Source organism: Phoxinus phoxinus (assembly GCF_949152265.1).
Source record: "Phoxinus phoxinus genome assembly, chromosome: 14".
Taxonomy (NCBI): Eukaryota; Metazoa; Chordata; class Actinopteri; order Cypriniformes; family Leuciscidae; genus Phoxinus; species Phoxinus phoxinus.
This window is the reverse complement of record NC_136889.1, coordinates 14,295,961-14,322,132: the sequence shown is the minus strand read 5'-3', so window position 1 is coordinate 14,322,132 and position 26,172 is coordinate 14,295,961. Positions and strand designations below refer to the sequence as shown.

General features: G+C 35.6%; 3 protein-coding genes across 8 annotated transcripts; 1 reads left to right on the top strand and 2 right to left on the bottom strand.

The window, feature by feature from the left end:
• Positions 1-282: 282 nt before the first annotated feature.
• On the bottom strand, positions 283-7,246 carry bag3 (BCL2 associated athanogene 3). Of its 2 annotated transcripts, none has more exons than XM_079634827.1 (4): positions 6,850-7,246; positions 3,476-3,753; positions 2,332-2,625; positions 283-2,181 (listed from the first exon to the last, which is right to left on the bottom strand). In XM_079634827.1, exons 2-4 carry the CDS (start codon positions 3,737-3,739, stop codon positions 1,483-1,485), a joined length of 1,257 nt encoding a protein of 418 aa, XP_079490953.1. In that variant the 5' UTR covers positions 3,740-3,753; positions 6,850-7,246; the 3' UTR covers positions 283-1,482. The 2 variants fall into 2 exon arrangements, with proteins under 2 accessions (XP_079490953.1, XP_079490952.1); XM_079634826.1 differs by having other exon boundaries at positions 3,476-3,784; positions 6,850-7,220.
• Positions 7,247-8,047: 801 nt separating this feature from the next.
• tial1 (TIA1 cytotoxic granule-associated RNA binding protein-like 1) lies at positions 8,048-15,623 on the top strand. Of its 5 annotated transcripts, XM_079634822.1 has the most exons (13): positions 8,153-8,245; positions 9,357-9,453; positions 9,804-9,956; positions 10,098-10,152; positions 10,243-10,330; positions 10,925-10,994; positions 11,723-11,798; positions 12,109-12,217; positions 12,314-12,409; positions 12,511-12,595; positions 14,422-14,545; positions 14,773-14,912; positions 15,025-15,623. In XM_079634822.1, exons 5-13 carry the CDS (start codon positions 10,291-10,293, stop codon positions 15,137-15,139), a joined length of 855 nt encoding a protein of 284 aa, XP_079490948.1. In that variant the 5' UTR covers positions 8,153-8,245; positions 9,357-9,453; positions 9,804-9,956; positions 10,098-10,152; positions 10,243-10,290; the 3' UTR covers positions 15,140-15,623. The 5 variants fall into 5 exon arrangements, with proteins under 5 accessions (XP_079490946.1, XP_079490947.1, XP_079490948.1 ...); XM_079634820.1 differs by lacking the exon at positions 10,925-10,994 and having other exon boundaries at positions 8,048-8,245; XM_079634821.1 differs by lacking the exon at positions 10,925-10,994 and having other exon boundaries at positions 8,085-8,245; positions 9,807-9,956.
• Positions 15,624-16,464: 841 nt separating this feature from the next.
• Positions 16,465-25,716, bottom strand: pkd2l1 (polycystic kidney disease 2-like 1). Its single transcript, XM_079634819.1, has 16 exons — positions 25,513-25,716; positions 25,129-25,399; positions 24,643-24,756; positions 23,641-23,768; positions 22,235-22,488; positions 21,918-22,142; positions 21,208-21,436; positions 20,894-21,064; positions 19,528-19,709; positions 19,226-19,346; positions 19,032-19,130; positions 18,764-18,885; positions 18,552-18,669; positions 18,369-18,463; positions 17,630-17,768; positions 16,465-17,448 (listed from the first exon to the last, which is right to left on the bottom strand). Exons 1-16 carry the CDS (start codon positions 25,588-25,590, stop codon positions 17,278-17,280), a joined length of 2,517 nt encoding a protein of 838 aa, XP_079490945.1. The 5' UTR covers positions 25,591-25,716; the 3' UTR covers positions 16,465-17,277.
• Between the last annotated feature and the right edge of the window lie 456 nt (positions 25,717-26,172).

The following is a 26,172-nucleotide window of genomic DNA, read 5'->3' as shown; positions in this document are numbered from 1 at the left end:
TTAGCACAACTTAGAATCCAACATTGTTTCAACTTCAAAAAGTATGTGTTCAAGCTTGACTTAAAATATTAAGTTTAGTTAACTTTAGTTTAGTTTGGTTAAGTTGGATATTTAAGTTATCTCAACAAATTTTAACTAATCGCAGACACATTTTTTACAGTGCACTGGATAATCCATGCAGTAGTTATCCTGTTTGTTCCTTTGCACTTCAAACACAGTTACTGGACACAGCATACATCTTTTTTAAACTGTGGTCGTAAAATGATAAACCATGCCACTTAATGTAAGCAAATTGCTTTATTATATTTTATTTGCAGTTATGCTTATGTGACCATTCATGTCGACATTTTAACAAACTGCAAATTTCCAAGCTGTGAACACTGAACATTGCATACTATTTCACAAAACAGACTTCGAAACCAGTTTTGTTCGCATTATTATTACGATATCAGAGTCAGTAACAGGTCATTGAGATAAAAAAGCCTCACAGCAGTAATGTGAGACATACAGCTCTCTCTTTTAAACTGAACTGAGCTGACACATTATACAAAGTAATTTTTGGTACACTCATTTCAAGTCCATTCCATGCATGTTGTGATTAAGTTGCCTTGCTCAAGGGCACAATGTTGATAAAACAGAATTATTTTGGTACCTCTTGAGTTCATGAATCACCACAACTTTGGACCGACCCTGACTGCTTTAACAAACCGTTCCTTAAACATAAGGCGAATGTTTTTTTTAGATTCAACACTTTTAAGAAGAACATTCTTACTATTGGAAATGTTCTTTTTGGCACAGAAAAATAGAATAAAAATATAGCATTATTTGTTTCACTGTCATTCAACAAACAACAATACTGACAAGAGTTCGAACCATCTCAGGGAATTCTGTCAGCAAAGCTCGCTCTCAACAACAAATTATTCTCCCTGTATGATGTTCAAACATTTATATTACAAGGTAATAATTGTTTATACATTATATATATATAAACAAAACCTTCCCAGAATTCAAAACCAAAATGAATGTCTTTATATTTCAAATGTATACATTTCTTCTATTTTAGTCCACACATGAAAAATGTTACAAATCAAATCAAAGTTTTTCACTGTGATGGCCCACTACTTCAAAAAAACAAAAAACAAAAATTTGTTCTTGAGGATTATTAAAAAGCATTTTAACATTCATTCCACATGGTACAAAAGATACTTATTGGACGTTAAAATACTTTCTTCTGGTTCAAGGCCTCGTTTTCATGTATGTTTTTGAATAAAATGTGTCACCACTATGTCTTTTGCTATAAGACACTGGCATGGTGAGATTTGACAACAGCAGCATCACATAACAGCACACATGATTGCACTCAGTAAACAAATTACATTAGATCATTTCATTTCCAACAGAAAACTTCAATTATTCGTGCATGCAACTAATAGTAATTGTGCAAGTAAAAACAAGAATGGGGATTTGATTAGTGTTCTTCGATTATGAAATCTCCTTGACCTTTTCTGTATTTGCTTGATAAATCATACTTGGCTCTCCTTTCGCCTCGCGGCACTTGTCACCACCAGCCAGCCTTTCCAACTGCTCTCCAAACACCTCCAGTTCATCTAGAATGGTCTGAACTTTGCGGACACCATCTCTCCGAGCCTGACGCACATCTGGGCGACCCTCAGGGTCTACCGAGTCCAGAGCCAGCAGTTCTTTGGTCAACATCTCCTCCAGCAACAAGTATCTTTTATCATTCTTCTTGCCATCGAAACATTTCACCTCCTGTGCCAGTTTCTCCACACGTTCCAATATCTGATGCACTTTGATCAGTCCCGGGTGACTCAGATCTTGTTCCAGAGTCTCCTCAGGCAGGACGTATGGAGGTGGGACGTCTTGAGGTGATTGAGGGGCAGATGTTTCCTGGGGTTCAGGTGCTGGAGGAACTTGTATGGTAATATTGGATGTCTCTGATATCTGTGGTGACTGCGGTGTAGGTTGTTGTGCTTTTGGCTGAGGTGTTTGTGTAGGTTGTTGTTTTTGTTGCTGTTGGTGTACTGGCTGATGATATATTTGTTGAGGAACGTCACTAACTCTCTGAATGGGAAACTCAAATGCAGGCGGCGCTCTGACAATTTCTTCAACTGGTTGTTCAGCTTTAGGTGGTATAACTGCGTGTCCAATGTGTTGCTGGATCTGGCAATGTTAACATATTTACTTTTGTTTAATTTCATATATTACTTCTGAACACTTTAGTAATGGTAACACTAAATATTACATAAATTAACATTAATGGCTTGAGATTATGCCAAAAAATACTGAAAAACTTACTAAAAACACACATACCTGGGGTCTCTCTCCCATGATCTGAGAAATGACTGGTGACTGGGCCCGTAAGGGGACCGGGATGGGACTGGCAGTGCGGTTCTGTTGAATTTGAATGGGCACTTGTTCACGGTAGATTGGGATTTTTTCTCGTGTGGGATGAGAAATTTGGCTAGGCTGGGATTGTAGGCCCCCCCCTACACCCTCATGGATCACCGGAATAGGGATGTAGCCTGCCCGGAGACCTGTATTGCTGGGTCGGGGCTGTTGATGAAGGCCACTGATTTGTTGGTGTGTCCCCTGTGGTTGATGAACCTAGTGAAAATGAAAATAGTTTGATTTTGGAAAAAGCTAGCACTACCTTAACACTACACAACACTACCATTGAAATTAATACTTTTATTCAGCAAGGGTGCATTCAATTGATTATATATATATATATTACAAATATTTATTTAAAAAAAATACAAAATAATATTGTATTGGGCAAGGGTTGACAAACCAATGTGAAGTGCCACAGTAAATAAAGACAGAACATTAGATTCAGCAATAATGTGTTTATATTACCACTTTTAGCAAGTGTTAATTTTTAGAAACCTATAAAACTATGACATTTTTAAAATGTAGGGAAACACTTTATTTTACAGTGTCACTGTTACATATGTTACATGTAGTTACTATAGTAATAACTATAAATGATGCATAATTACATGCAACAAACCCTAAACTAAACCCTATAGCAAGTACATGTAGTTACTTAATATTACTCAGTACTTAAATGTATAACAGACACCTTAAAATACAGTTTAACCAAATTTACAATACAATACAATTCAATATACTTTATTATCCCCTTAGGGAAATTTGTCTTGGGCTCAGTTTATGCTGTATTTCCAAATCACAGAATGAATAAATCAATCAATCACATGTATCTCACCTAAACAATTCATACAGTGGAGCAGAACATGTAGACGGGCGTCAAATTGCACTGCTAAAAAGGCCACTGTTATTGCACAAATTCTTTAGCAAGAAAATACAGGGCACCAAGGGAAATTTCCAAGAGAAAATCCTTCAGAAGCATAGTCAATAAATGAACGTGAATCTTTCAGAATGAATCCAAAGTCTGACAGAAACTGTCATATCTAAAAGGGTCTAATGGGCTTACCTCAGGCCCATGTGAAGAAGGAGAGCAAGACAAACATGCCTCTGATGGGGCCTGCACTGGAGATCTAGGCCGACAGTGTGCTGTTGGGGTCGGGGAAGGTGTACGTCCATCTGTTCTCAAGTTTTGCTGCACTGCTGGATGGAAGTAAGAGAAGCTCGGATACTGCTGCAGCCTGGGTTCATTGTTTTCATGGGAGACTGGGATGGGGATGTAGCCCTGGCGTAGCATTGGTTGCCTCATCTCTTGAATAAAGGTTTTGTGCATGTCCTGAGGAGACTCTGAGGACATAGAGGGGCCATTTGAAAAAATCTGAAAAAATAAATAAATAAATAAGCAGTTGTAAACACTATTCAAAAATAACTGGTTATATCCTCACGCAATGATGACAAATTTAACACCATAATGCAAGTAATGCAATATACCGGGTACTCTGGTAAACATAGATCTGATCAACAACATCACTTCTGGTGATGCTCTTCATTCCTTCTCTGCTGAAGTATTTAGTAGCTATACGGCAAATTGTTTTGCAGACGGCAAATAACGAAAGCATGCGGTTGACTGGGTTACGGAGTGAGCTCCAATTATTAACAGGCAGCATGACTAAATATTTTGACTTGCACCAATGACTTTGCTATGGCCAAAAATGTTAAAAACAAGCCAGAGATAATGGTATGTAGATGTGTTTTTGTGTAATAACCCTGCATAATCAGTACCTAGATCATTATTCTCATAATTAATCTGAACTGTAAAAGGAAAATAATGGGTATGTATACACCATAGCCACAATGGGGACAAACTTTTGGGAGTTAAACATTGACAAACGTAATAAGTGTTCAAAAAGAGCTTTACTACAAAGTACAACGTCTCAAAACTCCAGGATTAGGCTATCTTAGTGTTATCAGTTATGATTAAACACATTTTGTGAACTGAAAGTCACTCTCATAGACATTTGACACATTTTATGCTGTGATTAACAGCATTTTACACCTGCTAAATTTTTCCTATTAGCTTCACATCACTGTCAAGTTGTAGAATTTTACGACTTGTCATACTCAGTCATATGCGAATTCCACCCGTTGTAAATCTGTCTAAAGTTAAATGATATTATGTATTAAGTTACTGCGGCCAACCAATCAACTTACTAGTGGGTTCAGTCACTGCTTCAATCCAGTACGTACAGGTGTGGTCAGAATTAATGGCACCCCATGGTAAATATGATCAAAAATGGCTGTAAAAAATAAACCTGCGTTGTTTATCCTTTTGATCTTCCATTCCAAAAATTTGCAAAGATCTAACCATTCATTGAAGTAAAAGAACTGAAAATTCTTCAATGAAAGGTTACATTTTTGCAAACAATGCAGATTTATTTTTTTACAGCCATTTTTAAACATATTTACCAGGGGTGCCATTAATTCTGACCACACCTATACGTACTGGATTGAAGCAGTGACTGTAAAATGTAAAACTCAGCTTAAACGTCGCAGCTCGCGTTTTCTCTCATCCGTTTGACATGAAAAGGTCAGTCCGCCCTCGCTCAATGACAAGGCTGTCCAGGATCAAACATGAAACATGAGTGGGTAAAAACTAGCTGTACACAGCAACTGTTAAGCGACTGCATTGGCTTACAGGATATACCCAGTATGCAGTCGATTCTAATGCCATGACTCACTAGGCAGCATTTTTCAATGGGTTCCTGTGCTGTTGACACTGTGTCTTAAAATACCCTTTGTGAGGGGGAGGGCCTCCCTTACTCATCAATGTAAATCAGAGGTGCACAGACACAACAAACATCAAACGATATAATATCTAATATCCCTAACAAATTATCACAAAACACCTATTCTGATTTCGAAATTGCAGAACAGCCAGTATACATACGTAAAGACACTAGTTTTCAACAGGGGGCCAATTATTGCTAAATAAAATTGCGGTCACGTTACTTTTGCTCATTGTCTACGAAATTTCACCAACAAAATCTAGTCATCTCAATTGGAATCTACATGATTGAGAGTATCACGTAATGGCGAAAAAAATGTCCCAGCTTGTGTTCAAGTTAGTCAAGCAAATTTGCTGTGTTGAGCAACAGAAAGCTGCTTGGTTATTATGTGACTCCTGTATGAGCTGTGCCTCATGCGCCGATACACTAGCCTACACTACTGACAATTTTCAATGGACTTTTTTGTCTGTGAAATTCAATTGAAATTTCGCTAATGTGACCGCAGATTTTTTTTAGAGGAAAAACTGACTATGCGACAAGTACCATAAAATTATAAAAGTTCAGATGCTATACGTTCAGCTAAATGTTTCTCCATCCCAAATAAAAATGGAATGTAGGCCCACACCTACAAGTCTTTGCATTGTAAACATTAAAACATTAAAATGGCAATATACCGATTTTATTATCGGCCAAGTTTAAAATGCAACACAATATGAATCTGATTCCTGTCTAGGACTCCTAGTCCTGAAAAAGGTTAAAACACCTGATTTAAGGTTTATAATGTTATGAAATTAGGAAACTTAGCCTATGTAGTTTTACAAAACTGATTAAAACCAAGTTGGTAAACTGAGAATAATGGCTAGTATATGACCCCACGCCCTCTGCTTTTTTTGACACGGACGCCAAGAGTAGCGCCCAGTTTATCTCCTGGCAGCTGTGTCTTTCCAGTAGATTCTTGGTGACACTAACTTCGGACAAGTGTTGATCTACCTAATGGAGGATGCCAACTGGCAAGCCCTCGTGTCCCCCCCACCCCACATTTTTTACTTCCAGAACAGTTTGACACTTCCAGTGTGTAACTTTCAAGCCCATTCATTTGGGAATGACAGAATCCGTGAGTGGGTGTATCTTTCTCAAATCCCATGTAAGGGAAACTTTGAGGGACGTGTTATTGCTGTTCAGTTCCAGGGATGTGGAGAACAAGCGCAGTGTGCGTAGTTCTCGGGGCTTTAAATAAACATTGTGGAGTCGTTCTAACACTCTCACATATGACTGCAGTGCGTCACACACTAATCACTTCAGCTGAGAATCTGAGATCATCACACTAATATATTTCGCCTGTGTATATTCCATCAAGCCGTTCGAATGCACGCGAAGCGCTATTTCAATAGAGGTGACTGCGCGAGCTAAAGCAATATATCAAGTGCGTGGATGTTCTACCCTAGACAGTCAGTGTCTGCTCAAGTATGATTTAGATACTGAGTGGGATCGTAGCCTACGCACTGAACAAAATTGTCTTTTTCGACGAAACACCGAGTAAAATGCCGTAACCCAAAGTAAATCTATTAAACGCGCCATCTAGATCTGCATTTTTAAACCACCTGAAAACCGATCGCGTTTGACAGCGCAACTTCCAAAAGCAAAAACAAGATCTTACCTTTTTCGTGTCATGTCTCGGATCATTCCACGTCGTTGTGCGATTGTTGTGATCCACAAAAAACGGCCAACCTGTCTGTGGGTCAATTTTGATCTCCCACCCAGGTGGTAGAGGATCGTTAGTTGCCATCGTTTCGACTGGAGACAGTGTTTTCATACTCTGATATTGCTTCGCTCCCGAATATTGTGCCATTACAGCCGCTACAGACGCTTTAAAGGGTCCGTTTGATGACGTACTGTAAATGGGGATGGGTTTCTGGAAGCAGCAAGGTCCATCCGAAGACTACCGAGAAAGTTCTAGGGTTCACTGTAACGCCCACGTGTGTGACCATAAATGACCCCCTGACCGTCCAGACAGAGATCTACTCTGACACTTTAATCGCCTCCCCCTCCGGTTTATTGGACCGAGAACACTTGTTGCTTTTTAGTGTTCACCTCTAAAGACAGACAGCAATACTTTTTTTTTAAATCTGACTGATACTCTGTCATTCTACTATTCTTCCCATTTGTCATCTATCACAATGCTAAAATATTTGGGATGTAAAGGAAAGACTACAATCCCTCGATTATTTCTCAAATTGAATAACCTATACAATTTAATACAATAAAAATAATGTGAAATACTAAGACAGTTATAGCAGTTATTATAGGCCTACCTATGATCTTTCAACATGTTGTACAGCTTTATTTTAGTGTTTTGTAAATCTATCTAATATTGACATTTTATAATATTTAGGCCCTTATCTTATGCACCCTTTAATATGAAAAATACATTGCAACAAATTATAATTTTTTTCTATCATAATACACACACACACACACACACACACACACACACACACACACACACACACACACACACACACACACACACACACACACTTTACAAAGGAAGTTTTGGATTGAGAATCGAATTTGGTGATGACATTTTCAGACGATTTCTTAAATATAAGATTTCTGTCTACAATCACTACCAATCATCATTAAAATATCTTTCTTTTTGCCAAATACCAGGCATGAAACTCTTAAACGAGTGGTCACTGGAAAACAAGTAAAAAGATTAGGCAGAAAGAAAACATACAAATACATAACATGCAAGGTCACATTATCAAGTAAAATACCTGTGAAGCATGCATGATAATACACCTGCAGTAACACAAGCGCTTTTATCAATCTCCCCTTTCCTGTCTGTCTGATCAATCGTCTGCTTCTGCGCATGCGCAGTGGCTGTCTTCCTGACTACCCGGGTTCCGCCATTTTCTACTCAAGATTGAAAGTAGCACCAGTCCAGTATTGTTCATCCTAAAAATAAACCACATTTGAGACACTGAAAACAAGTTTTGTTAGTACTCCTTCCGGCATCCAAGAATGGACGACGAGAGCCACCCAAAAACCCTGTAAGTAGCAGAAAACACAAATCCCGGCAGTGCTCAGTGAATAACCGCTCAATCGTTAGCACCACTGACATAGTTATAGCTAATAGCTAGCTCCAAATAGGACGTCCTACAAACGTTTTTGACATCAAGGGCTTTTGGTAAGCACCGTTTAATATCGACAGGGGTTCAGTCATTTACTATCGCTCACATTTCGTACAGTAGAAAGATCGAAAAGCTTTTATCTTCATCCGACGAGCGTGGGAAACATGTTTAGCGGTAGCATTCTTAAGCTAAGCTAGCGGCTACGTAGTCAAATTGGCTACACATCAAAATAATGAAATCCAATCAAATGTAAATAACATAGCTAACTGTGAACTGTATTTCCTAAGTTACGGTATATGTGGTTAATACGTAAATTAATAAACCACCATGTTTGTTCAGTATCCATATGTTTAAATGAGTAAGTTAACGTCATGTCATTGTCTGCTGATTTAGTAAAGGCCTAACGTTAATCTAATGTCAGGCCTGCTCTCTTTTCTTGATTTTATATTTTGTACAACGCCGTCAGATTAAAAATTATCCTGATTTGACTGGATGATTACCTCTGTAACATATTTTCAGTAGTTCAGTTATGAGGGCAAATGTGGGTTCCCATCCTTATGACACTTGCTCTAAAAAAGGGGGGCTGTCAGATCTATACCTGGCTCATCTATAAATATACACATATAACCGAACATCAGTTTACTCTTTCACATGGAGGGTATTTTATCTCTGCACTAAGAAATATGTGTTTTATTTTTTAGTTGCATAGCCATATGAACTCAAATATACATTTTATAATATTTTAGTTTAGGCTCATTTATAGTGTGTAGTTTTAAAAACCTCAGAAGATTTTTTTTTTTGTTATGGGTAGATTATGGCGTCAGCAAGTTTATATTGGCGTTTTAAGAGTAATTTGTAGTCATATCAGTGATATAGCCTATCATGTTCTATTTTCTTTTTAAAAACCCATATGTAGATCTAATGTAGTCTTTCTAGATTGTGTAAAAATATGTGCTAAATTATAAGGGAGTAATCTATAATTACTGTTTATATCTTTTAAATGAATGTATGTTTTTTTCTACTTTTTCAGCTACGTGGGGAATCTTTCAAGAGATGTAACGGAGAACTTGATCCTTCAGTTATTTACTCAGATTGGGCCATGTAAAAGTTGTAAAATGATAACCGAGGTAAAAAATAAAATAAAAATCATCACAAATTGTTTTTCCAAATGTTCCCTGTAATGTTCTGTGTTTGAGTGTAAATGGGTTTGTGTGGAAACACCTGCCAAACTCTACATTTATGTTAATATTTGGAATACATTTGCTTTTAAATTATCCTAGAACTAACTAATCATAATTTCTTACATTTGGAATAAATGTGCTTTTAAATTATCCTAGAACAAACTAACTATTTCCTACATTTTCTTATGTCTTAAAATCAAACCAAAATGATGTTAATGACAGAAAATATTAAACAGAGTCTTCCACCCAATACCCATGACTTTGCAATAATATATTTTCCTGGCTTTTCTTCTCAGCAGTCCGATACCAGCAGGAAGATGAACTCTTCTATTGGATTTTCTGTTTTGCAGCAAACAAGCAATGATCCATATTGCTTTGTGGAATTCTTTGAACACAGAGACGCTGCAGCTGCTTTAGCCGCCATGAACGGAAGGAAGATTTTGGGAAAGGTGCATCTTACGGCATTTTTTCATTAGACAAGTGTAACAAAATTTGGGTGGTTTGGTGTTTGGTCTTTATTGTGGTTCGTTGCACCCTGAATATCATGTTCCCGAAGGTAATGGCTTCAACAAGTGTATTTCTATTGACAGGAAGTCAAGGTAAATTGGGCGACTACTCCTAGCAGTCAGAAGAAAGATACCTCTAGTAAGTTATTGTCTTTTATATTAATTGTGGTTTAGTTTTTTTTTAAACTCTTAAATGTAATTGTTTGTGTTAAATGTCATTTTTCTGCAGATCACTTTCATGTTTTTGTGGGAGATTTGAGCCCTGAAATCACAACTGATGACATCAGAGCTGCATTTGCACCCTTTGGGAAAATCTCGTAAGTTCCCTGAAGTCACACCTTTCTATGGAATATGTTTTGCTTTTGTCTGAATAATGTTGAGTGGTGGTGTGAGGTTACTTGAGTCATGACCGTGCTCTCTTTTTTTTTAACCCCTGTTTTCCCTAAAACTGTGGAAACAATTTCATAGATTTATTTATTTTGGTTACCTTTGGTTGTTGATAGTTTTTAACATATTCGCTCATTTTAGGAATAATTTGATGCAAAGATGAACATTTACTTTACATTTGCCATTTGTGCTGGGATTAGCTGGCACTTTAGTCACATTTCTGTCAGTAATTAAAGCTTTATTTCTTCTTGATAAAGGTAATAGTCCCATAATCAGTATTATCAGCAAGCACAGGGCAGTATAGTCAATATTGTGTACCCAGATCGATCTGTTGTAAAGTGCTCCTTAAAAATTTTCATCACTTCACTGCTTTTCTGAAATTGGTAAGTAGTTTTGATTTACATAAATTAAATTTGTAGTTGTCAACACACACACAAAAAAAACATTATGCACTGCTACTCTGCAAAAATGTCAGTCTCCTTTAGCTCTGAGTGTCAGTTAATAGAGCTCTGGTTATTTTACAGAAATGCTCATAGGATTGGACAGGAGCTTGAAGGCTAACAGCAAGGAACTGTGCACTCTGGGAACTCAGATGTAGATTTTTTTTCTATTTACTCTTTGCTTTTCATATTTGTATACTGCAATATTTTTCAATTAATGCTGACGTAGTGTAGACTTTTAACAATCCCTAGATAATTCATGAATATTTGCTTGTAAATTTGTTTTATGATGGTTTTCCTAGTTGTGTTGATAGTTTGATTCTCCTAAATTTCTGAAAATGTTAATTTCTCGAAATTTTCAGCTTCCCAAACTCCATATTGGTGGTAAAGAATTGACCAGGAAAAATAAAGAAATCTGTTAACAGGCCATGTATGCCGTTTAATTCCTTTTTTTCTCTTTTGATATTTCTATGTATTCTTGAGTAGAATTAGAGACAGCAGTTCAAACTAGGAATGCATGGTAATGACATTGATGACATTTACTCATATAAGAGATTAAGTACTAGTGTTTAAGATGAAGATTGGACCATTATGTTGTGTGACAGGAGATGTCTAAGAAAAGTTGCAATGTTTGCAGGAGCATTTAAGAACATGCAGTAGTGTAGGTTGCATGACTTTGTACTTGTTTTTTATTTAATATAATTTTTTTAAGTACCAGTAATCAAGAGAATATGCAGTTGTTAGTGTAAAGCTTTGTTAGAATAACTTAGGATATTGTAACAGTGTCAGTACAGTGCAATGTGTGTGTGGTTCCTTTCTTTTTTAGATCCTCTAGCAAGCCTTCAATGGACTGACTTTTCCGTTGTTACGTTTTTCTTTCAGGGATGCACGAGTGGTGAAGGATATGACAACAGGGAAATCAAAGGGGTATGGATTTGTGTCCTTCTATAACAAACTGGTAAGGCTCCAGTACAGGAACACAGAGTGAAGGTTATTCTATTTCTGTTTACTACAATTCATATTATAGCTGTAGTATTACAGATATTCAATCTACTGGGATGAGTCAGACTGTTAGAGTTGAGTTTGCTGTTTGAGTGTAAGGTTTTAGTCAGTTTAGTAATAGTACTTAAAAGCAAAGTAGGACATTTATGTGGGTAGCTCCTAATTATAAAGATGAACTATTGAAAGACTAGCAGTGTTGCTGAGAGGTTGTGTTTTTGTTTTGCTTTTACGTGTGTTTGTTAAATCTGTAGTTTCTTCTCTTTTAGGATGCTGAGAATGCTATAGTACACATGGGCGGTCAGTGGCTTGGTGGACGGCAAATCCGGACTAACTGGGCAACCCGGAAACCACCCGCCCCCAAGAGTGTGCAAGAAAGTAAGTCTGATCCCAATCCACTTTGTTTTTCTTTGGTTTGCTAACTGTCTTTGAGTTTAGCTAATTTAATGTGACTGTAATTGGGGACAATTTCAGACAGCTCCAAGCAGCTTAGGTTTGATGAGGTGGTAAACCAATCGAGTCCTCAGAACTGCACAGTGTACTGCGGTGGGATTCAGTCAGGTCTCACAGGTATGTGTGCATTTGCCCTTTTAATCTCCTGTTCTGAGTATTAGTAGGCATGCTCGCTCTTAGTGCTTTGTGATGTGACTCACACTGCTCTCTTCAAACAGAACACCTTATGCGACAGACGTTTTCTCCTTTCGGACAGATAATGGAGATCAGAGTTTTCCCGGAGAAGGGTTATTCTTTTATCAGGTATCATTTAATGAACTATTCCTCTGATGTTTTCAGTCGTCTTATATTTAGATGGTTTATGATGTGGACAGTCTATGTATAATGTAAAATATTGTAGAAGCATCTATAATTATAATACAGTGCTATGCATAAGTTTAGACACCCATGCTAAAGTTGACTAAAAAGAGGAATAAAAAATCATCTTTTGGAAATTGAACTTAATGCCTTAATTAAAAAAAATAGGAAAAATCCAACCTTTAAGGACACCAATTTTCTTTGTGAATGAATAATGTATCGTAAATAAATAAATTTTCTTCCTTAAAATACAGGGTGCATAAGTTTGGACACCACTATGTTAAATTCCCATAGAGGCAGGCAGATTTTTATTTTTTAAGGCCAGTTACTTCATGGATCCAGGATACTCTGCATCCTGATAAAGTTCCCTTGGCCTCTGGAATTAAAATATCCCCACATCATCACACACACTTCACCATACCTGGAGATTGGCATGGAGTACTTTCCATAAGATCATCTCTCAATGCAAATCAAACCAGCTGTTAGGCTAACTGAAATAAAACCATGCCAATCTCCAGGTATGGTGAAGGCTATGTGATGATGTGGGGATATTTTAATTCCAGAGGCCAAGGGAACTTTATCAGGATGCAGAGTATCCTGGATCCATGAAGTAACTGGCCTTTAAAAATAAAAATCTGCCTGCCTCTATGGGAATTTAACATAGTGGTGTCCAAACTTATGCACCCTGTATTTTAAAGAAGAAAATTTATTTATTTACGATACATTATTCATTCACAAAGAAAATTGGTGTCCTTAAAGGTTGGATTTTTCCTATTTTTTTAAATTAAGGCATTAAGTTCAATTTCCAAAAGATGATTTTTTATTCCTCTTTTTAGTCAACTTTAGCATGGGTGTCTAAACTTATGCATAGCACTGTAAATATGTAAGACGTTAATGGTTGCTTGTTGTGGTTGAATAATATGAGCTGCAATTAAATGGTTCAAAATGAGATCAATGCTTATTTGCTCATTTTTTTTACTCTTTTCAAACCAAAAAATAGATAATATGGATTGACAACTTCTTTTAATCAGCCAAGCCAGCAAAATACCAATATCAATAAGACCAAATATCAGCATAATATTAAACTGATTTCCCAAAAAATCAGGCAACCTCTTGTTACACATCAAAGTTTTTGAAAGAAATAAAAACACAAGTTATTAATTACAATACCGTTCAAAAGTTTGGGGTCAGTAAAACTGTTTTAATTGTTTTAAGAAATAATACAGAAAATATCCATTAAATTTTCATTTAAAAGAAATGCTGTTTTTTTTAAACTTTCTATTCATCAAAGAATCCTGAAAAAAGTATCACTGTTTCCATACAAAATATTAAGCAGCACAGCTGTTTTGAACAAATGTTTAAAACAGCATTTTTAACTGATTTCTGAAGGATCATGTGACACTGAAGACTGAAGTGATGTCTGAAAAACAATCAGCTTTGCCATCACAGGAATAAATTACATTTAAAAAAAGAATCAAGTAAAAACAGTTATTTTAATTTACAATATTACTGATTTTTATTTTTGATCAAATGAAGGCAGCCTTTTCAAAAACAAAATCGTACCTGATCTTGGATAATTGACATGTATTATTTATTATATGTAACAACAATGTATATTAATATATTATTTATATCATATACTTGTTAATTTCAAAGGAAATATCAAGATTTAATTGGATGGTGCCAAAACAGTCCATCTGATTTTATTCTAAACCATAGGATTGCTGTGTTCGTCCATTTCTTCAGTCACCAGCATATCATTTTTTTGTCAGGTTCTCCTCTCATGAAAGTGCTGCTCATGCCATCGTCTCAGTAAATGGTACCACCATCGAAGGGCATGTTGTGAAGTGCTACTGGGGCAAAGAGTCACCTGACATGGCCAAAAATGTCCAACCGGTAAGTGCTTGTGAATTTGTTTTATTAGTAGTATTATTAATCTTAATCTCATTTTAATGTGGCATTGAATCTATGATAGATAGATAGATAGATAGATAGATAGATAGATAGATAGATAGATAGATAGATAGATAGATAGATAGATAGATAGGCAGGCCAGCATGTGTTTTTCATCTTCAGTGTCTTAACAAAGGTCAAGCTCAAGTTCCTGATGCTCCCCTTCACAGATGGAGTACGGTCAGTGGGGACATTGGAATCAAATGTACAGCAATCCTCAACAATACGGTCAGTACATGACCAATGGCTGGCAAGTGCCATCCTATGGAATGTACGGACAAACATGGAATCAGCAAGGATTTGGTGTAGAGTAAGTTTTCATGTATTTTTATGTGTGTAATGTTATCATGGTTTACTTGTGTTGAGTGTAGTGCCCATGTAGGAAAATGTTTACACCCACTTTTTGTTGTTCTCTGCTCTAGACAATCACAGTCTCCTGCCTGGGTGGGAGGCTTTGGGACACAACCCTCTCAGGCTCAGCCTGGCCAAGTGATGAACCAGGCTAACTTTGGCATGGCCGGGTACCAGACACAGTGATCCGATCTTCGTTCTCTATTACACACACTATAAACTCAAAGGTGCACATCATCTTTTCCCTACAAGCTTTGGATGGGGAGGAATCCTTTATTGTAAAGATGCAAATTTAGATTAGAGGCAATTGAGATGATCGCCTTCAATGGAAATCTGAATGGTTTGTTCCTGTTTTAGTGGAATTGGAGATGTATTATATCTCTTGTATCCCCACCATTTTTTTACTGCATATCTTGAGGAAAACTGCTGATTTTCCCTTAAATCCCAGCTTCAGGAACTTCACAGGTACATTGCAAAAAGCCCTTGGTGTAAATGTTTTTTTGAACTAAGTATTTTCCTAAATCTCTCTCTCTCTCTTTTTCTCTCTCTCTTTTTCTCTCTCTTTTTCTCTCTCTTTTTCTCTCTCTCTTTCTCTCTCTCTCTCTCTCTCTCTCTCTCTCTCTCTCTCTCTCTCTCTCTCTCTCTCTCTCTCTCTCTCTCTCTCTCTCTCTCTCTCTCTACTGATCATGCGTTTGCTTGTTCATTGCAGTATGGACTTTAAATTTTGTACAAAAACAACAAATGGCAAACAAATGTAAGTAAAGGCACTTTTTGGGGGTTCATTGGACCTGTGTCTTGTAAATGTTGACGTGTAAATGAATTTCTATGTGCAGTGGTGTATATTTAATCCACATTAGCTCCCTGTTCTCCTCAGATTCTAGAGCTCTTTGATACGGTGTGTATAATGTATCTTTTTACTCCAATTTACAGACAGTGAAATCTCTCCCGTTCACTATGGAGAAAGGGTCATGATGGCCATACCTGTAAATATCTTTTGATATCTTGGCCTGGAATAAGGGTTTCAAAGCATGCGCTCTACTTGACAGACCTTTGCAGAACTAAGCAGCGTATGTTAGACAAACGTTACATGTGTGACTGACAGTTACAAGCAAGCCTTAATTTTTGCTCAGTCACACAAATTTCAGTTTTACACTTTGAGACCCTCGTAGAGAGCTGTATGATTTATTTTAGAACCTACTGTAAATTTGTCCTTTTGCTGTTTTAACAAATATGCGTGCCATTTTTGAGTAGCCAGAGATGAGGTTTGGATTTTTTCCCCTCCTGGGGATGTTAAGGAATCGCATGCTTCAAACCGTAATATTGAGGTTGCTCAAAGCATTGAATGTACAAGGCAGAAATGTTTGAATACAACTTAGCATTTCAAGTTTTCTTTTTAGTCTAAATGAGTGTCAATAAATGAACCATTGGACAAGAAATTTTTTCTCACTTTTGTTTTTTCTAAAGAAAAATTGTGTGGTTTCAACATAGTAAATGATAAAACCATTTGTTTTGCAATGTCAATTATTTATTTATTAATTTAATTTAATCAGAAAAGAGAAAGAGAAATATATATCTTTTTAAATATATTAGTAATATTGTTCCAAGATTAGTGTATAAAACTATAGTAGGTTGAGTATACACTGATATGCTTCTCACTATAAAATACAGCATTTAAAAGTAGTTCATATCAAAGTAAAGAAAGAGATTAAGGAAAATGTCTCAAGTATATAATAACGTTCCATAGATTAATACACATTGCACTTTGATGACCGCTTTTATATATTTCAAATGTAACTGACTATTCTCACTAAATTTAGCTAAATAAACTTTCCATATATAATTGAAAAGAAAGTTTTGAGATTAAATTATCACATGGTTTTTAATGATTCATTTCTGCTTAATTGTACAGAAGTTGTTTCACAAGAACCAATAGTAATCAAGACAATTCAGTCATCAACAGGGAGGAAGGTCAGAAGAATAGTTAGTGGCCTGATATAGTCGAAAAATTCACAGAAGCTATAGGGAATGTATTTAACACACCACAATACGTCAATTACAATGTGCAGAAACATTAATCAAGCCTTAAAGTGAAATATAATCAGACCGTCAATCATATTGCTATTTATTCCCTCTCATAAAAGCCACATTTACTGCATGTTAAACAGTCAGTATGGAGAAGAGACACAAGCAGATTTCTGTGCCGCTGGTAACATAGAGTACTACATCTATTCTACAGTAATACCTCCCTCTTTACTGTCATATTCTCAGTCTATATCTGCAGATCAGGCTTAGATTAAGCCTATTTGTTTGTCAGTTTTGATGAATCAGTGGCGTGCAGAACTACTGTTCTCGGTGACGACTGGCCATCCTACATCTGGGTACAAACGATTCCTCATATTCCCCATGGGACCAGCTAATGACCAGGATGGTGGTCCCTGAGCCAAGACTCTTTCCAGGTTAACATGAATATTCCCTCCAGAAGCCGGTCTTGATTCCTGTCACAATACAGCAGCATGGCTTACATATCGACTAATACATCCATGATTCCTGTTTTTAATATATATTTATTATATTCTTAAAAACTATTTGTTGTTTATTTGTATTTTATTAAATATATTATTTTAAATCATTTTAAGTACAATCTTCTGCTATAGTTCTATAGAACTAAAAACTCACATCTTCTCTGGTCGTCTGCTTATCCATGTCTCTGTTTTCTGTGTTGAATGTCTGAAGTCTAATTTTCTCCATAACAACATCCAGTTTGGACATTATAGTGGTCACAGATTTTTCAAGCTGAGCAACTTTGTGAACAAGTCTGGAATAGAAAAGCAACAATAACATAGAATGCCAACTAATTAAAATATTGAGAAATAATTAAATGACTGAAATAAAAATAAATTTAAGACAAATATAACACAAAATATATTATAATGTATAATAAAAAATATAATAAAAAACAATACAATAAAAAATTACAAAAGCACAAAATTAATTAAACAAAAAAATTAACTGAAAATAAAAGAATTCAATTAGTAAAATAAGGTTTAATTTATTAGTTAACTAAATTAGTTAACATGATCTAACAATGAACAGCATTTATTAATCTCAGCTAATGTTAATCTCAGCATTTACTAATACATTTTTAAGATCAAAAGTTGTATCTGTTAGCATTTATTAATGCACTGTGACTAACATGAGCATGAATAATTCTATTGACTAACATTAAAAAGGTTATAAAAACGCTGTACAAAAAAAATGCTAAATGTTAGTTAATGCATTAACTAATGTTAAAAAAATATATTGTTACCAAAATATTAATAAATACAATACAGCATATAAATAATACAAAAATATCCCTGAACATCAGGTTTAACTGACACTAAGAGTTTGCGACACAATGTTTCTGTACACAAACCTCTGAAAGTCCTCTAGAGGAACTGTCTTCTTTCTGTGGTCCTCTGCAGATTCAACATTGTTTTCAAGATTACGAAGCTCTGTATTGAGTGCGTCCTAATTGAAAATACAAAAATAATATAGATATCCATATCAGAATAATGTCAACATGAAAATCCATCTTAGAAACATTAACTAAACACACCCTTTTTTCCTCCAGCTCTTGTTTCATTATCTCCTGCTCCTGCTTGTCCAAAGTCTGGTTCCCATCTTGGTCAAATTTGGAGAAAGCGGCTGAGATCTCATGGTCAGCATGGCCCATTCTGACATGTGGGACACATAACCAGAATACATAAGTTCTTCACCATCAGCGCTGCTACTATACATAAATGTGTTAGTGTTTCACCTGAGACTTACTCTTTCAAAGCATCCCTGAAATCTTTAAACTCCAGCTCACTCGAGCCCGTATCCAGGGCTTTCTGAACATCAGAGATCTTTTCCTTTTTAAGTTTCAGTTTCATAAAGGTCTTTGCATAACTCTGTAATTAAAGTAGTTTCCCCACATGCATTTAAACAAAGCAAACACAACAGTGTTGGTTTTCGTGGAGGTTACACGGTTTTCCACACATAAATGTACTAGATTTGCAGACGTATCCACTGTATGCTCCAGTCTAGGATGACTTACCTGTTTGATGAGATCTGAAATCTGGAACTCGTCTTTCTGAGAAGCCAGTTCTGACTTCACCTCAGAGTATGTGTCATTGATGATGGCCAGAAACATGTTCTGTTAATGGCAATTCATCGTGTTAATAGATAAAGAGGCACTTATGGTTTTGAACAAACAATTGTAAGCAAATTATATACGTCTGAAGAACTCACCAGTAACACAAAGAAGACAAAGAACACATAGGAGAAGAAGTATATTGGTCCAAGTACTCTGTTTGCCCTGTCAATGGCGTCATAATCGAAATCTCCAAGGATGATCCGAAACTGTGTGAAACTGCAGAGTGGAGAAACAATGCAAAGAACTTACATTATTTTCCATAGTTTACTTTTTTTTTTTTAATTAAAAATAGTTTTTTTTAAAATCAGAAATTCATATTTTTGACAGCATAAAAAATGATAAACAATATGTTGTTATAAATGATAAACAATATGTAGAGAGAAAAAAAGATCCTTACATGCACTTGTTAAATGTGCTGAATGTTTCTACTTCCATTCCAAAGAGCAGGTAACCCAGCTGAGCATATGCAAAGAACACAATGAAGAACATAATGGCGAATCCGAAGATGTCTAATGCACAGCGAGCCAAAGTGGACGTAAGCTGGGTCATCGTCTTATTGAAACTGATGTACTTGAAGATCTGCAGAGATTGAAGCCATCATAATATCAAAACAGGTCACTTATTTTAAAGAGCAGGCTTTAACTGCTATGTATGTACACTCTTATTAAAAAAAAAGGATACACGAGCTGTCACTGTGACAGTACCCTTTACGTACTATTAAGTACTAACACTTTTGGTAGCAATGTGTACCTTTAAGGTACTAATATGCACTTTTTTAGGTACAACGGTATACCTTGTGAAAGGGTACCGCCCCAGTGACAGCTTTTTGTACCTTTTTTCTGTGAATGAACTAACATTTAAATTAATAATTTAATGCAATGCACTTACTGTGTACATACATGTTTTTTACATTGTACTGTAAAAAAAATACCTGCAGGTAATTACAGCTGTAATTAATTTATTTAATTACACCTTTAATTACACTTGATTCACTTGACATTCACACTGGGCGTCGACACCTGACACTTGAGGTCTAAAGCTTGGTGCTGAGTCTGACCATAGACAGTATATAAACGGTGCTGACGCGACCGTCATAGTGACAACAGCTGATCACATTACTTTCCCTTGTTGCATGAACGCAGTGGGCTATCGTCTACGCTAGGGTATTTGCATAAGGCGATCTGATTGGATGATGCCTGCGTTGGCTTGAAAAGTTTAAAAAAAATTCAACTTCTGCCACAAGCAATGCCAGTGACGAGACGCAACGCAATGGAACCCACAATTCAGTTTGGCAATGCATGACGACAACACCCATTCAAAGTAAATGAGAAGCATTAAAGCCGACGTCCTGTAAATGCTGTCGGTAATTTGTCGTGTCGTGTTGCGCCGCTCCACGTCCAGTGTAGACAGCATCACAGATTATAATGGGTTTTATTAGCTTTCGATGTAGACACGGTGTTACCTGTATCTCACCTCAATAGCAGATAATGTGGTTTACCATGCAACATAGACAATAAGCGCACTGTATGTAAAAAAATTAAATAATATAATATAGGCTATAAAATATATAATATAGTATCATTTTTCGCCCTTGGTCCGGACCAAATTAACTTAGACCAAATTGATGTTTTTATGTAATTGACTTAAAAAGTTTTATGGCTAACTTAGTCTTGGCAGTTTATGCAACCGGCCCAAAGGGTGACCAGATTTGAAACTCCACCTTCACAGTATGCCATTTTAAAAACCTCTTAATAAAAAATTACCTTAATCCAAGCGAAAAACAAATTTACTGCATTCATATTGTTGTACTGGGTTTGCCAAAATGCAAGAAATTCAAAATCAGCGTAGATGTCAGGTTGTTCTAGAAGGTTTCCAAGTAGATTGTCCACTTTGATGGTCCGAAATGCACTGAAGACTATTGCCACCACAGCAAGCTGTTAAAAAAGAGCACATTTACTATTAGAGTCTGCTCTTGTCAAGTAATGTTTACCAATTATATGATGAATTTGAATTATTATAGCTACAAAAAAAAGTATTTCAAATATGTATCAGATGTTTTGATCTGCTTTCCTCCTACCAGTATCACCACTAGATCAAGAATGTTCCAGATGCTGTTGAAATGGGACAGTTTGTGGATTCGGAATTCCAGAATCTCCTCCACAATGTAATAGAGTATGAAGACACAGAACACTATCTCGCAGCCGATGATGAAGAAATCCCAGGTGGTGACGTAACGAATCAGCTTTACAGTACGGATCTGGTAGGATGGAATTGCTCCACCGGTAGCTGGAAATTCAACCACCAATCTGAACAAAGAAGAAAACTGTTATTTATTGTTTTATAAATAATATAATGCAATAACAAAATGACATCAGATTATTTCATCTATATATTGAAAACTTTTTTATATGTTTCATATTTATTGTTTGAATAAATAATTTATAATAAATATATAAATTTAATAGTGCTGTCATCGTGATTAATCGATTCGAACATAAAAGTTTGTTTAAATAATATGTGTATATATGTATACATATATATATATATATATAATATTCATATATGTGTTTGTGTGTGTGTGTGTGTGTGTGTGTATATATACAGTATGTATATGCATACGTATATATATATTTATATGCAATATATATATAATATATAATATACACACACATATTATATAAACTCAAACTTTTATGTTAGAATTGATTAATTGTGATTAATCGATTTGACAGCACTAAAAATGCAAATGCAAAAACTGCATATACGATCTTGATTTATGTCAAGTACCTTATAACACAGAAGAGATTGATGTTGGCATTGTATGCAGAGAAGTCAATGAAAAGAACTCGAGTTCCACGATCGAGCCACAGGTTGTCTTTGAGGTCGTTCAGGATAGCTGCACTCTCTTCTTTGGTCTTTGCCAGGTCTTGGTAATATCCCGCTCCGCTGTATGTGGTCAGTATCCCCCAGTGATTTGACCCTTTGAGCTCCTTTTCTGTGTGGTACTGCCAGCTGAAGAATAATCCGATTATATTTAATAAATAAACACATTTCAACATCCGAAGAGAAAAATATGACTGTTGCTAATCATGAATGTCACTCACGCTGTTCCATTGATCATTCCAAACCTGATGTCATCCTCCTTCTTGTCGCTGTACACGTCAAAACACTCGGAGATCTCCTGCTGGAAGTCTTTGTGCACATTGCAGGAATTGCTCTTCACTTTGAGCTGTCGAATGCGGGGGACTCCTAACAACAAGTTCTCGTAGTAAATGAAGGATTGATTTTCATTCTGAAGAGGCTCGTCATTATAATACTTAGTCCAGTACAGGCTGTCAAGTAACGGGCCCTCCATGTACTGCAAAGATTAAAGAAAAAATCATAGCAAGAGGGACTTAAATAGGCTACTGTACTGGATCTGTCCCACGAATAGACAAACATTTATTATGATGTCAATACTAAATAAACTTACTTAAAACTACGTAAAACTATTAATATTATATAAAATATATATATTATTTTTAAACATTAAAATATTCAAATGTTGTACATAAAACACATTAAAATCAAATAAACCATTAGCAAAAACTTGACTGTTGTAATATTTTTTTTTTATTATTCCTAATTAAATATACTTAAAACGACATAAAATAATTTAGATAACATATAAAAAAGTATTAGCAATTAAAACATTAAAATATTCAAATTAATTACATACAACGTTAAAAAAACATTAACAAAAACTTTACATTTGTGTTGGAATATTTAAAAAAAAGCTAAATAGCTAACAGTACTAAAGTGAATGTAGAAACATTAGCCAGGCAAAAACAAACATTTATTATTAATTATTATATACATTTATTACCAAATGTTAAAAAATATCTATATCTATCTATCTATCTATCTATAGATATGTTATAGATATAGATAGGTATGTTATCTATCTATCTATCTATCTATCTATCTATCTGCATATATCTATCTATCTATCTATATATATATATCAATCTATCTATCTGCATCTATCTATCTATCTATCTGCATATATCTATCTATCTATCTATCTATCTATCTATCTGCATATATCTATCTATCTATCTATCTATATATATATATCAATCTATCTATCTGCATCTATCTATCTATCTATCTGCATATATCTATCTATCTATCTATCTATCTATCTATCTATCTATCTATCTGCATATATCTATCTATCTATCTATCTATCTATCTATCTATCTATCTATCTATCTATCTGCATATATATATATACACACACCATTTATTATTAATACATATATATAGTCATAAGTAAATATATCCAAACATTCAAAACTTGGAATTTGTGTTGGAATAAATTGTAGGCCTACTTTATTTATTGTACTTTAAAAAATACCAGGGAAAGACCAATATTTATAATTAAAATAATGTAATATTATAAATAGATAAATAAACCTTAACCCTGATTTTTATTCACATCAGAATAATATAATCTGCTAAAACTCACTGTCCAGACGTCATTCACGCTGCTGATGTAGTAAAAGCTGAATCCATTGCCACTCGGTATATTCACAAAGAGATCGGTCATAGCTTTTGTATAGTAGTAGGTGGCGCTGCTGGTCATGCCATAGGTCACTGCATGAGAACATGATTGCAATCAGTCAACAACAATCACATCACTTATTGAACTTTGCACAGACGTGCTACACCATTCACCCTCCACACAGATAAAGGACATCAATTCATTGAAGTTTCATCCATTAGCAGTGCTCACGTCACGAATGCTGCGGCCAGGGATGAGGGGACGGTTATTTGTTTGAACACACACAAATAGCTCTCTTGAACAATGTGACCAGCACAGACAAAGCCTCAATTGCCTGACCTGAGCTCTTATCAGTAAAAGACAGCAGCGTCCCGCTTGTGTTCCTTTCAGGCCTAATTTTCCCCTGGACAATGCTGCGTTGTAACACAGGGGAGCAGTGGACATTTTATAACAAGCACTTAGTCTGATGATACACATCTCTGATCATAATAGAGAACAAGATAATGGGAAACCATGGGATTAGATAACAGCCAGTACGATCAAAAAGACAAAAGAGTAAGCTAATGACATTTGAACAGTTTTACATTTATATATGCAAATGTTTTAATGGATATATCTATGACCTTAATATCCACAGCTACAAACTGTAAAAAAAATAATTGTTGGTTTAACTTAAGTTAGTAACGTGGTTACCTTAGAATTTTGAGTTGACATTGACATTGAGTTAATAGAAAGAAGGAGATTGGTTTAATCAACAGAAACTTAAAATATGTTTTCTGAACCACATTAACAAGAAAAAAAGTTGTGATAACAACTCGTGAAAATAACTTTTTACAGTGCAGCTCTATATTGATCCATTATCAATAAATCCATTCAGTGGTTTCAACTCCAACAGGTGGTCCTAACAGGTAAAAACAGTACATTCAGACAGGGATAAATATATCAAACAGCCGACCTAATACTTACACAGACACAAATCCACTAGGAACACAATGTAGATGAACAGTTCTTTGAGATTTGCTTTGACATTGAGCTCAGGATTCTCCTTTGTGTCTTTTCTTAGAGCTGTTCCCCACAGTCCTACCAAACCGAAACAATCACTTTTATATATATTTATTTGCTTGTATTTTTTTTCATTAACTGACAATAATATTAAGTAATGTATTTATTATTACGTATTTATAAAGTATTTTAAAATAATACAACTGAATATATTACTAATATTTCCATATTAAATAATACAAATATGTAGGCTATTTTATTGCATTAATAATAAATGGGAAAAAAAACAATATTAGCAACACTCAAACAAAATGGAATAATAATAATAATAATTGGAAAAAAAATGGAATAAAAAATTATTAATAATAAATAAATAAAAGTAACAGTGCTAAAGTAAATCTAGAATAATCATATCATGGAAAATAGGAAGATGCATGGATCCTCCCTTACCTTTGATGGCTTTCCAGAAAAAGGAGCAGCATCCAGACGACTTCTCCTCAGTGGGGTGGGTTCGCACCTTATCCTCGGATAAATAGGGGTTAGGCAGATTCAGTTGGTTCATGTTCTCCAAAGAACTGTGAAACATGGGCTGAGGGTTGTAGATGGTGCTGATGGGGCGTCTGATGGGTGCAGGAGAGCCACTGTAGGCCTGATTCACCCAGGCTCCTTTCTCAAAGTCATCCAGCTCGCACGATACTGTGTTGCCCAGCTGATTTTCTGCCTGGTTATTGAAGTGTTGCATTGTGGTAAATAGAGAGGTTAAGGTAGATGGATGTATCATGAAATGTTCAAGTGAAGCTTTTGCCTGAGGATAGGTTCAACTTGTATTTATACCCTTCTCCTTGAATCCTCTGATTCTGTGGAAGGAGGGGCTCGTCTTTTGTTCACACATCCATTAAAAACACAATCCATGCCATTAGGGAAACTGCAACGTCAGCTAAAGATTATATAGAACATCATCATTGGCAATGCACAGGTAATGTGAATTTGCGTCACATTGTTTTAGACACGGTGAAACAAAGATCAATAGGCTAATTTAATTATAAAGATGCACAGAAATAGTAATTCAATTATTACGAGAATTAAACTAGCCTATTAGCTGTAAGCAGACATCTAAAACAAATGACTGAAATATTATTATTGACGAGTTTTTACGGCTTAACGTGTTTTCACTGTTATAGGGGGCTAGGCCTACACATCCCCTCGGCGAGTAGCCTAATGTATCTCCAGATCAAAACACAAGAAGAAGCAGAAACGAGCAATCTCATAAGCAGCTGCATATGAAAAATAAAGCGATCATCAACAATAAACAGCAAATAAATCAAAACGGCCTAATTAACATTGAAATATCGACACAGGAAGTGGTTTGTTATGACTGGAGGTGTCGATGGACGCATCTACTCCTGTTTTGATCATCGTTCTGATCCGATCTTGATGTAGGCCTAGTTTGACAAAAACGCGATTTTCACAGCTTTTTGCTCAAAATGTTGCTTT

Excerpts from the sequence above, each read along its gene's own strand:
- bag3 (XM_079634826.1), bottom strand. The coding sequence starts at position 7,041 with ATGGCACAATATTCGGGAGCGAAGCAATATCAGAGTATGAAAACACTG. Across the intron at positions 3,785-6,849 it reads CGAGACATGACACGAAAAAG|ATTTTTTCAAATGGCCCCTC; the intron begins GTAAGATCTTGT and ends TTATTTTTTCAG. Across the intron at positions 2,182-2,331 it reads TCATGGGAGAGAGACCCCAG|ATCCAGCAACACATTGGACA; the intron begins GTATGTGTGTTT and ends TAACATTGCCAG.
- tial1 (XM_079634820.1), top strand. The coding sequence starts at position 8,217 with ATGGACGACGAGAGCCACCCAAAAACCCT. Across the intron at positions 9,957-10,097 it reads GAAGGAAGATTTTGGGAAAG|GAAGTCAAGGTAAATTGGGC; the intron begins GTGCATCTTACG and ends TTCTATTGACAG. Across the intron at positions 14,546-14,772 it reads TGGCCAAAAATGTCCAACCG|ATGGAGTACGGTCAGTGGGG; the intron begins GTAAGTGCTTGT and ends TCCCCTTCACAG.
- pkd2l1 (XM_079634819.1), bottom strand. The coding sequence starts at position 25,590 with ATGGATTGTGTTTTTAATGGATGTGTGAACAAAAGACGAGCCCCTCCT. Across the intron at positions 23,769-24,642 it reads CCTAGTGGATTTGTGTCTGT|TGACCTATGGCATGACCAGC; the intron begins GTAAGTATTAGG and ends GTTCTCATGCAG. Across the intron at positions 19,710-20,893 it reads TGTTTTTCGCTTGGATTAAG|ATCTTCAAGTACATCAGTTT; the intron begins GTAATTTTTTAT and ends CAATCTCTGCAG.